The sequence below is a fragment of the Anopheles aquasalis genome, chromosome 2 (genome assembly GCF_943734665.1).
Source record: "Anopheles aquasalis chromosome 2, idAnoAquaMG_Q_19, whole genome shotgun sequence".
NCBI lineage: Eukaryota > Metazoa > Arthropoda > Insecta > Diptera > Culicidae > Anopheles > Anopheles aquasalis.
In genome coordinates this window covers 23,777,501-23,790,000 of record NC_064877.1, presented here as the reverse complement: position 1 = coordinate 23,790,000, position 12,500 = coordinate 23,777,501, and the positions used below count along the sequence as shown (strand labels likewise).

Below are 12,500 nucleotides of genomic sequence, written 5' to 3'. Positions count from 1 at the left end.
TTGGCAGCGCTTTCGGTCCCTCCGGGCCAACATGGCCGTCAGCGACCGCATCAAAGCTGCTGTTTCCATAAATTATTACACGGCAAAGCTGCGGCCCTCCCTGGAGCGCCGTAGATGCGACCTCGGGGAAGACAATCGCGTCGCGTAGCCGCGAGTGCTTTAACGTGTGCGATGAAGAGACCCTTATCAAGGGGGCGAATTTAACCCCTCCCCATCATCCTCCTAAATTTTATGGATACACCCGAGGGCCATGCCCGTTTATCGTTGCTCCTTATCGGTTGCATATCGATCGATCGGAATACTCCACCGGCGACGATGGCAGCGAAAGCGAGCGAAAGCGAAGAATTCACTATTTGCCTTCGGTTTTATCATTTTCCATTCCATGTATGTGTTCAGCACGCTCGTTCTCATGCTCCGCTGGCCATTGTTGTCGCAGAATCCCATTCCGTGCATGTTTTCGCTTATGTTTTGCTACATTTAATGAGCAAACAAACGAATTCCATGTACGACCCGGGGGTAGTGATGGGGTTGGGGGGTGGCTGGGTGGCTGGCTGGCTAATCCACAACCGATCCTCTGTCACTGTGTGTGCTCCGTTGGACGCGCTGCCATTTCGGTCGCTGCCGGCTGGTATGCTGTTGCTCGATTCTCGACTACAAGCTAAGCGCGAGGGCTTTCGGTCCGTGGGAGGAATTGTGACAACCCACGATATGTGTGACCAGCGGCACAAAAAAGGAAACCTTTTTTTTGTGCTGTGGCAACATCGAGCGCGTTCGAGAGAACAGACATGGACGCCGAGGCGAAGCTGGATTGTCAATTGTGCGGGCAACGCCAAGCGGGAATGACGGTGAACCGAAGTGAGTGGTGGCCCGGGAGCGGTGAGGCGGGAATGTGGGCGGAACTGGGTTTGTTTGTGAGTCGGGTTTTGCGGTTACGGTTGCAACCGCATCCGCTCGCAGCGCACGATGAGGATGAGCGGCAGGATAATGAAAAGCCTTTCCAGCAGCGAGAAGCGCACAAACAAACAAGCAACAAAAAAAACGCCATAAACCGGACCGGACTCCAGTACGCGCCCTCCCCCCCACCCGGTGAAATGGCCGTAAAGAAATGGCGTCCAAAAACCCCAAAAACCAACGCCCCCCCCCCCCTCTCCCTCTCATGCCTCTGGAGCTTTGAATTTCGTAATCCGGTTTCGTTTGCCAACTCCACACTCCGACTCCGAACCAGCACACGAGCGGTTCGACGACGCACGACACGCCCCGGCGCAGAGAAAGGGGGAGAAAGATTCGTTTGATCGTCACTCGCCAAACCTCACGCTGGCGGCCATGACGAGGGTGCTGGCAGTGGCGCGCGCGCGCCCGGGCAAAAGTTCCCCAGCCAAACCGCAAAACATGAAACGCCAGCGTGACCACCGGGGGCCAAGAGTCATTCACCGTCAACGTTGGGGCCGTGACATGGACACCGATCCGGGGAGCGCGCACCAGGTCGCGAGTTATCGAATCAAGAAGGCCATGTGGCCGGGTCCCCGGGAGACCAGATGCAATATGGAGGACAGCAAACGAAGTAGCATTGGGGCGAAGGAACGGACATTGTCATCGTCCGCTGTTGCGCGCTGTTACCGCGCATCCAGCATCACTCCAAACACCAATAACTCACTTCCACTAACTCGTTTTTTTCTCTTTTTCTGTTCTTGTTTCCGTGATTGGTTCGAAAATAAAAAACCAGCGGCAAGGGTGCATCCATGGTGAGGATCTGCCGTATCTGTTCGGTGCACCGCTCGTCGGTGGATTCAATCATTTCACGCGGAACTACACCAAGTCCGAGATCGGCCTGTCGGAAGCGGTTATGATCTACTGGTCCAACTTCATCCGCACCGGGTAGGTACACCCGGGGGTCCTCGCACTCCCCAAAACCACCTCGCGAGGTTCTTTCCATTCTCCTCTCTTTTTCCTTTTTTTTCTTTGGTTTAAATCAATCTCTGCCAAGCGCGGTTGAGTTTGTTATGCGTTCAACACATACACATGCGCGCACCAACAGACAATCAAACTGACACACATACACACCGACATACACACTCCATCCCTCAATCCTCCGGTTCCTCAAAAAGGGGAAGCCCTGACACATTACGCCCTGCTAGCGATGAAAAACTTTTCAACTGACTCATCGATTTTTGTCCATTCTCCACCATCTCACTCCACCCCACCCCATTCACACCTTCCCTTGGAAATCCATTTCGTTCGCACCGACCGCAGCAATCCGAACGAGCAGCTGGAGAATGATCACGTACGCGACCGGACGCGCTTCAAGAACATCGAATGGACGCCGTACGAGAGCGTCCACAAAAAGTATCTCAATCTCGGTAAGTAGGTTCCACCGCACCGGCCCACGAAATGACGCACCAGAAGGTGCACACTTTTCTACTTTTTACGCCACCCCCCCCTCTCCCCCCCACCCATCGCCCGTCTCCCCGGAAAAGCACGTTTGATGGTGGCGTAAATTGGAGAACTTTCCGACAGAGATGGCCCGATGTCGGTTGCCCCCCACCCCACCCAAATGGTGTTTGGCAACGCGAACGTTTGATCTCGCCCCGTAACTCATCGGAGGTCGAAGAAGAGGAAGAGCGATTTTTTTCCCCCCAGCTGGTTCCCCGTGGGAGGACGATTTGTGTGTTTCCCCGTGGGATGTGTGGCCAGGGTGCTGATTGTCGAATGCCGACTCATCTGAATGTGCGTCGTTCGTTCGTTCGTTCGTTCGTTCGTTTGTCGACAATGCATTCGACAATCGAAGGCGGCGGCATTTTTTTTTGTATGCGACGACTGCGCTCTTTGATGCTTAGTTGGCTTCGCAGAGTCGTCGTCGTCGTCGTCGTTTCACATACGCCTACTAGGCAAACGCTTGGATTGCGTCGCCAAACGACGTTACGAAATGGCAATCAGCAGCAGCAGCAGCAGCCAGCAGCAGCCAGCAGCCAGGTTGTCTGTTTGAGTGTCGAGATTCGAATCTGATCAGAGTAGACACTGCTACTGTCACTTTGGCACTCACTTTGACACAGTGACCGTACCAAAGGCAGTGAAAATGGAAACCGATCCGTGTTCTCGTTCGAATATTCATCGAATTCCCTCCAACAGAACGTGTGCTTCACGTTTGTAGCTCGGCCGAGTGGCCTCGCCTTGCTTTCGAACATTAAGAAAATATTCTCTTCCCCCTCTGCTAACGCATCTTCTCATCTTCCGACGCTCTAGATACGAAACCAAAGCTGAAGAACCATTACCGGGCGCACCGACTGTCGTTCTGGTTGAACCTGGTGCCGGACCTGCACAAACCGGGTGCCGAAGATGTGCCCGGTGCACACCACGAGCTCGAACCGGACGACGAAGAGACGGCCCCGGTTCTACCGACGGTCAAACCACTCAATCCTCCCCAACGGGATCCACTGGCCGCGAACTATTCGCTCTTCACCACGCAAGTCTTCTCGCTGCTCAACTTCTCCACCTACGGCATCCTACCGAACGGTACACGGATACAGGGTTTTGCACCGAACCAGCACCACCGACCGGTGCTGCCCGTGACGGCCGAATCTTCCGAAGGTGCCGATGATAGTGATGGTGGTGGCCCCGGTGGTAGCAACTCCGCCGGTGGAATGTCCCAATCGTCTTCGTCGTCGCAGGAAGATGGATTCGCGGCGTACAGTACCGCCCTGAGCGTCACGATAGCGATCGGTTGCAGTTTGCTGATCCTCAATGTGCTCATCTTCGCTGGCGTTTACTATCAGCGGGACAAGACGCGATTGAACGATCCACGCGGTGGTCCGGGGGGTGGTGGCGGTGGTGGTGGTGGTGGTATGGGAGCAGGTGTTGGGGGGGCTGGTGTCGGGGGTGGTTCGATAACGACGAAAAAACGCAACGAAAACGGCCAGATGCCGAACAACATCTGCGGTGAGCTGGAAAGTCTGACGATCCACGCGGTCAAGGGTGATCCGGCCACCATTCTGGGCGTTCATCATCATGCGGCCCTCCAGCACCATCACCACCAGATGCCACCGCCCGAGTTTGCCGATCTGCCGCAGCGTGCACCGCCACCACCGAAGCACCTCAAATCGATGCCATCGGACGGTGGTGGTGGTGGTGGAATGCTTCCGGCCCACGCCCTCCAGCTGATCGGTGGCAACTGTGGGACACTGACGAAGAAGAGCTGCGTCAAGTCGGGCAACCTGACGGTAAGTGGCGCTGGTGGTGGAGGTGGCGGTGGTCATCCGTCACCGAACGTGGTCACGATGGACGAGCTGCGCGTGTGACGTTAAGTGTCATTCGCTCTCGAGGATGCCCGGATGTCGTCGTCGGCAGCAGCAGCAGCAGCAGCAGCGGCGGCCAGTTACGGCACACCCCGGATGGCGAATGGTGGCGTTGGGCTGGTGGCACTGTCACAAGATGGCGCCACGACCGCTCTCTAGCACTCTCCAGCAAGCGGGAGCACGGCAGCCCCGCGATTGCTCCCGTCTGACTGCTGACTGGTGATGCTAGTGGCCGCTGAACCCGACTAGCCAACCGGCCAGTTACGAGGAGGTGGCATCGACGCCAAGGCCACGTCAAAACACCCGAGAGAGCGAATGTTAATGAGGCATTTCAATAGGATATGAATAATGAACGGAGCTCCGCGTCACTGTCTGTCCGTGTCTGCCCGGGTCGTGGCCTGGGAAAAAAAGGGAACAGAAGGAGAAGCAGAGAGGCGAAGGAAGAAGCACCAAGAAGAAGATGGACAGGGGTAGGTCCTTCGATCAGGCGCCGCTCGAAAACCCTCAGGTGGCCCAGGTGTAATTAATCAACAACGGCGATGAGCGCACGGCACGCCATTGGCCCTTGTTGGCCAAAAATGAAAACATTAATTTTGAATGCCACCCCAGCTTGGCCAGGTGGTTGGGTTCCCCTTTTGCTCCGATTGATCCATCTTTCTAGTCTAATTCTTCATCTCCTTTCAAGGCAGTCGCCTTATGATTTATCAGTGACACTGCGCTGAGTTAAATTGAGCTGAAAGCTTCCATCGCCCCGCTCCCCCGGGGGGGGTGCAGGATGGTAGGCCATCCCTTCGAATCGATCAAACCCCGGACCGGTTCAACCTCCGGCTCAGTTCATTCGCTCGCACGCCGAGCCCAGAGGCGTTAAAATTTCATTCTCTTCAATCTCATCCCCGGCTTTTGCCCCACTCCCTGGTCCCCCCTTTTCGGGAGGGGTGGTTTTTGGGTAAATTCAAATTAATGATTTAAACATTTTCCCTTAATGAAGGCCCGGCGCAGGGCGTTTGGCGTGCCTGGCTCAATAGAACCGGATGCGATGCAAAGAGGGAGGAAGGCACAAGGATCAGGCAAGCACCAGGGGTCGGTCGTGATAATTTGGAAAATATTTTGATTTTCGAACGCGTCCCCGATGTGCTGTGGCCTGAGGCGTGGCTGAGTGCGCCACCCTGTCACTGTCACTGGCAGGCCTCGAGGCCCCAGGAGAGATTCCCCGTGGAAAAACAGGGGGAAGGCGGTGACGGGTTTTCATCGAAGATCGTTAAAATATTCCAAAAATCGTCCCCCAAGCCACCCCGTCGGGTGGGTGTTGCGCCTGGGATGACTTCCTGGGATTTGCTTCGATTCCAGGCCAAAAACACTCCGGAATGGGTGTTTGGCCATGTTTGGAGCTGATGATCGGCACAACACAGGCTTCCCTTTCCCTTCCCTTGCCCTTGTTCATTGTTTGCTCACGGCCAACCCGATGATTGATAGCCGTTACCCGGGGGCGGATGTTTTCGTCCAGGCCAGCCGGCAAGCCGAGTTCCAGTTCATTACCTCTGGCACCCACTAGTTTGTCCCTGTCCCTTGTCTTAATCTTGCTCCGGTCTTCTTCCGGACAGTCCTCCCCCTCTTCTATGGCCCTCAGCCCCCCAAAGGGAACCACAGACACAGACAGCAATGAATGCTCCCATTGTTTGCACATAGGACCAAAGAGGTGGCGTCATAAATTCTAGGAAATAATAACAATAACAATAAAAATCTCTTTGTACATAATAAACTCCTTCCGATTGGCCATGCGGGGGAACCGCAGGGGGAAGAGGAACACTACCAATGCCCTGCCATCCCTTCAACTTGGCCATCCGGTCGGACGGGCGGTCGGTCAGTTATCCCTGGCCCTCTAGGAAGGGGAAGTTGCGATCACGCTAGCGCCATTGACAACGGAACGATAAGAGAGAGAGAGAGAGAGAGAGAGAGAGAGAGAGGCAGAGAGAGAGAGAGAGAGAGAAAGATAGGAAGAGGGGGCTTTCGGAGGGCCGTCCTTGTACCCTTTGATTAAGTATTCGATAAGCCGGGCATAACGAGCCGGGACGAGGCGATATCGAGCGAAAGTTTTGGTTTTCGGCTTTTTCGGGGATCGTGAAAACATATTTCCTCCCCATCGGTCGCCCAGTCGGTCGGTCGTTCGGTGGACAATGGGGTTGGATTCTTTTATCCCCCTCCCCCCCACCAACCATACCCCCCGTTCCCTCCCCCGTTCCCTCGCGAGTCCATTCCGATTTTGTGGAGCTTCATTTCCGCTGGATCGCGAGGGCACCACCCGGTAGCCATTCTCGTTTCTCGTTCTCGAGAGTGATAAAGTGTCGAGTACGAAACTCGAAACAAACGCACGCAACCGGTTATAATTATTAACCGAAATAAAAACGGAACCTTAATTAATAAACATCCCTTTCACTCTTTCTCGAACTCCTTTGTGCGCGCTCTCTCTCTCGCTCTCTACATTTGTCTTTTTGTCTCAAAAAGCAATCTGTCCAGCCGAAACACAGAAAGCGAACGAAGCCGGGGGGTTTCGGGGCAGCGGATGTTGGATAATTTAGGTTAATGTCATGTTTTTGGCCAACCGCTTCATCATCACAGGCCGACCGCTACACGCGCGTTTTGCAGACGAAAAAGTACGACCACCGCAACGGCGTGTGAGTGGTTCATTTCGATGATTTTTTATGGACCCTTTCCCCCCGCCCCCCCCTGCTTGCACCCCTGGAACCCGTTAACGGTCGCATTAAAAGGATTTGAAGGAAAAGGGGAACGGTAACGCGGTTCCGATTGTTACGAGGGGGGGATTGAGAGATGGTTTTAAACATTTAAAGGCGAAAATTGCGAAGGCAAGTGATATAAAGAGCTGGCACTGTAGCTCATGGATGTGATGTAGTTCAGAGAGATGAAATGGATGAAAAGGAATGTTAAAGTGGTTCGATCGCTTGGTGTACATGGAGCACGCACGAACCGGCTATTACTCATCACAGGATATTCAGTATTTACTCGTTTCGTAGCGTTTAGGGGTGGGGTGTGGATGGAACAACACGCGAAACAATGGAAGCCTCCGTACTCCCGTGCGGGAACAGATTTTATCTTTGTTGAGTATTGATCGATTTGATTTTAACATAGAATTTCTAAAGACTGACATTTCTAAGCAGGAACGCTATTCGGCCACCCAGAGACAGATCGGTGGCCAGCGTGTTCGCAAGACACAAAATCACAAGCTACAGCAACCCGGGGAATTGACGAGCTCGCCGAGCCTTTGGTTCAAACAGGGCGGAGAGTAGATCACGCGCAGAGAGAGAGAGAGAGATCAAACGTAGAGCATTATGTTTTGCGCATCGGTCGCAAATGGCACAATGGATTACGTTCTTTCTTTGTATGTGTCTGTGTGTCTGTATGTGTGTATGTAGAACCGAGTTCCGGCGAGTTCATTCATCCATAGTATCCATGATCTTCGAACTATCGCGTGCACGTGGCAGCAGCACGCAGAACAAAACAGGTCTCTCACCCGACGAAGAAGAGGAGGAGGAGATAACAAATCTAGCAATTCGGTTCCGGTTGGTGCGCAGAACGCAGATCAGGTGTAGGTCGGAACCTGTCCTAGGTCCCACGGTGCCTGTGGCCGGGATGTATCATTATAGCAAAAAAAAAGCGTATCGCCTCGATACCTACTCTCCCATTTCCCTTTTTTGCGCCCTCCACTAACAAAAGGATATGTGAAGTAACACGAAGTGTTTTAACAGAGAGAGTGGAAGGAAGAAAATAGAAAGAGAAAGCGAAAGCGCAAGAGAGGGAGAGGCAGCGAAAAAGGAAGAGAATGGTGTACATAAGTCAGTAAGCTAATGAGCTAAATAAATGAAAAACCCACAAGCATGCAACCGGCCGGAAGGCACAATGTTGAGGAAAAAGGTTGATGGCCACGCGATGACGATGGTGACGCACGCACAAGCACACAGAACAAACTCACACCACCCCCTCCCCCCCCCCCCTCCCCCAAACACACCCATACACCCACACGAAAAAGCGAAGGACACTTATCCGTCGACATCACCATCGTCGTGCTTGTGGTCGGTCGTTTGTCGTGGAGTGTTTGCACGATTTGGCTAAGTGAGGTGGTCGAGAAGGAGGAGGAGGAGGACTACTTAACCGAGGAGGGTCAGCAGCAGGGGCTATCACGGAAAAGCGGGCGGCGGTCGTGTCACCAAAGATTGCGCGAAATAAAAGGTGAAACGTTTAAACGTTAAAATAAAGATAACCGTTTCGACTTTTACCGGATTGGATTCTCTAGAGCGCTCTCGTTACAGGTTCTCGCCTCGTCTTAAGACATCGTGCACAGTGGCTCGTCTTCGATCACAAGCATCTAGGACCAGTTTTCCCGGAATTCCTCTTGAAACCCACTCCAGCATTATGTTGACTTCATTAGGTAATAGTAGCTTGGTTAGCTCATGGACATGGCCGTGTTCCGTTACTGGGAAGCTTTTCCGCAGTTCCTGGAAGGTGTTCATCCATTAGGAACGCGGTCTTAAGTGTTCCATTTTTCCTTTCCCATTTGTCTATTTCTTTATTCCTTCGTCATCGTTGTCACTCTATTTCAAAACCCATGTTTTTCCCTTGGCAATAAGTCTCCTCTGTCAAACGTCTGGTAGACGAATCGCTAGTTCTTCTTCCATCAAACCCTACTCAATGAGCAGCTGACACTCGTAGTGGACAACAAAAAGGAGATTCTCTTGTCGCAATTTATCTTGATGAACATCTTGAAGCAGCATTCCAGCCAGTTATCAGTTATCGCCAAATGAATGGCGATCTTTGTCCGTTTGTATCCGAAAATCCGGAAGATAAGCTACAACCACGGTTCATGTTCGAATCTTGTAGTAGACACCCGGCCCGGCACGGCCCGGCCTGCCTTGATCCACAGCTGAAGCTACCGGCCATGCGGAATGGTAAACATCATCGCGCATCGGTCATCGGTTCCGGATTAGATTTGGATGATAATCCATTACATTGCTATTCATGAGCTCTGTTTTGTGACAGCTCGAACGGTCGCGACCAACATGATGAAAAGCAAACGAAAACAAAAGAAATGATAAACGCCATATGCTACCCGTCACGCACCTGACGCACGGTGACATCATCAACATCATCATCATCACCGTCATCGAGCGAAAGTTTACCGAAAGCTTCTCCCTTCACCTTGCGGAACATAATGGGGAACTTTTCTGACCCCGCGCACTGACCTGAAACACCCAACCGACCCAGCCCAGCCCAAGGCTCAAGGTGAGTATTGAATTATTTATTTTGTGTTTCCTCGTAAACTCCTCGCGCGCGCGAGCGTCACCACTTGGCTCTTCGCCGGCGTCGCCGTTGGTTTGTCGCGAAAATTTGAACACCTTCAGCAGCGTGACGGCATGGACAGGGGGGGGCGCCAGGAAAATTGCGTTCAACCGGCACAGACAAGGAAAGGAGCTCAGGTAAACGCTGTGCCCTCGGGCAACTCCTGGGTGTGGGAACAAGAACCCAAGCGAAGAACGATGGTGACTGACGCGCAGCTCGAGATCGTCAGCAGCAACCTAACAAATACCGGATACCGATGGAACAAACGGAAAAGAAAATTTGCTTTTCCTTTCCCCTAGTCGCGTTAACAATGGTTCGGTACCTGATGGTGGCACCGCTAACCGCGTGCTGGAGGGGTTGGTAACGAGAACAATTCCAAACCCGAAACTTCACCAACGGTTGGTAACTTAACGAAACGTTGTCGTCGTCGTCGTCGCCAGTGAATTGAAAGCAGCGCCACGATCCACCACCGAGATGAAGGAACGATGTTTTATTCCCCTTTTTATGAGACATTTAATTCGGGTTCGGAATCCGGCGGCCGGTTCTGCTTCAAATCGCAAAACCCCCTCACCGGAAACTCCACCCGTGCTGCTCGAGTGTCCGTGATTTACGATTGTTTTCTTCGGTGCCACTTTCGAAACTTCCAAATTGTGTCCTTAGGCCAGTAATAGCAACAGCAGCAGCAGCAGTAGCAGCAGTAAGGGTTGGTTTGGTTGTGGTTTGTGCTCCAAAGGGGTTAAAACCCTTGTGCTGGGCGGTTTATCGGACAGCCCTTGAGCCTGTGAGGATTCGGCGTGTCTTAATCGATTACGTTATTTATCAGTGAACCGCCATCACACCGGGTTGGGTTGGACAGAGAAGCGAGCTGCTGCTTCGGCTGCTACACACAAGACACTACCCCAAGGTTAGACAGCCCGTAATGGTAATGTCAAGACAAAAGGTTGGATGCGCATTTCATGGATTACCTTTGACACATCAAGAATTCGGGGCATTTGAATATTTGATGAAGGGATTCGTGTCACATTCCTCTTTCTCCGCCGCGTGTACCTGTCGGCGGTGTGAGGCGTGACCTCTCAACCGGCTTTGAGTGCTCGCGAGTGAGCTCTCGAGCATCGCAGCGGTGTGGCAGCAAAATCCAGCCCAGCGTTACTACCGCTATCCTCTTCATTCCTCTAATTCAATCCTCAACCTACCGGGTGTAGCCACTTCCTCGGGAACACACATCCATTATCTCCATGCAAAATACGTCAGAAAGCTTTAGCGCATTCTGATGTGAACGTTTCGTTCCTGGAAAACTGTTCTGTTGGTGTTGGAGTTGCCGTTGAAGTGTGGTTAGGTAATGCACATTCGATGAAATCAACAAACTCACTGTTTTCTCTGAAATAACTAGTTGTTCCGTGGCATGGAAATGTTGCAGCAAACAACTTTCAATTATAACTTTTAGTCCAATTAATGGGGATGAGACAAAAGTTATTTCATCGTTAATTTTTAATTTAAATAACTTTTAAGCATTTCCTACTCTACAACTGATGCGTCTCTATATTATAAGATTGCACAATTAGATTGACTATTATACTGTCAACTATTGTAATTAATGTAAATTAAAAAGAAAACCATTTCTACACTACATTTATATATTTCCTCATGTCCTTTTATCCTGAGTAGAAATAAAAATCAATTTAATCGTCTGATTCATCTTATTTTATTGACCAATTTTGTGTTTCATTCTGCGAATAATCTGTGTTGCATGCATAGCATCTTTAGGCGAAATGTTTCTTTCTATTACTGCTACAATATCATAATTTGTGCTCAGTGTGAAGCAAAGTACTGACAAACTTGTCATACAATCGCATAATCACAAGCAACATGCTTTCTAGTAACAATCCGGCTAAAATGTGTTACTTTCGAACCGCTTCGCAGCATTCAGCTAACATAATTTGTTCCCAAAAATTAAGTTGCCTTCAAAAGCACCACGAATCTACCAAGCATTTTAACACCGTGGCACCAATTCCAATCTATCATCGAACGGGGAAAGCTACCCCGAAAACATCGACAAGGTATCAGCGCGCTACAAGGACCGTTCCGGACGCCGTCACGACTAAGCCCTTTTCAATCACCGCTGCGCCGATGCAGCCTCGTGGGGTCGATTGGAATCAAAACGTAATTATGTATGCAACCACATGCTGCTGCACGGTGCAAACACCGCCATCGCTCTAATTATAATTCAAATCTATTTTTGCGGCTTACCCTGAATGAAGGTGCAAATTGTGGTTTCCCGCTCCTGACACGGAAAATCAGGAAAACACCCCTTGTGAATGCATTGCAAATCACGAGGGCAAACCCCTCGTTGCTACCTGCCCCATTTGGCCATCATCACAGCAGGCCAAGGCCACAGAATTTCATATTTTCGTTGGCGTGGCTGGTGGCTGGATGCAAAAGTTAACCACAACATCAGGGATCAGGGATTGTCTTGCTGTCAGGGCTGTGGCTGGTGGCTGACGGGCCGGTTAGATGGATGGAAGCGACCCAGTTCGCAGATCGAGTGGAAAAACAATATTGCAACCTATCAAAGCATAGATTACGACGCTCGCTGGGGTTCTCTCTCACTCGCTCCACCTCGAGCGGTAAGGTCAGTAATCGCCAGAAGTAAAACACCATGGAGATGCAATTGAAATTGTAGTGGAGCGAAGGGACGTGAAGACCTCGGTCGGATGTCAGTCATCGCGTGCATTGCCGCGGGATCCTTGGGTGAACTGCGAAGAACGTGAAGCTCGGAGTGCAACGCGGGGCCGGGGAGAGAGGGCGAGAGAGAGAGAGAGAGAGGCCACGGTTGTCAGGGTCGCACGGTGGACCTCAAGAACG

The 12,500-nt window shown here is 51.7% G+C and overlaps 1 protein-coding gene across 1 annotated transcript in view; it reads left to right on the top strand.

Annotated features, from left to right (window-relative positions):
- Nucleotides 1–8,515, top strand: part of LOC126568934 (neuroligin-2-like) — a 23,158-nt gene extending 14,643 nt beyond the window's left edge. The window contains exons 9-11 of the mRNA XM_050225638.1: nucleotides 1,724–1,875; nucleotides 2,251–2,357; nucleotides 3,241–8,515. Of these exons, the coding sequence (XP_050081595.1) occupies nucleotides 1,724–1,875; nucleotides 2,251–2,357; nucleotides 3,241–4,292 (1,311 nt within the window). The 3' untranslated portion in view covers nucleotides 4,293–8,515. The remainder of the gene's footprint in view (nucleotides 1–1,723; nucleotides 1,876–2,250; nucleotides 2,358–3,240) is intronic.
- The last annotated feature ends 3,985 nt before the right edge of the window (nucleotides 8,516–12,500 follow it).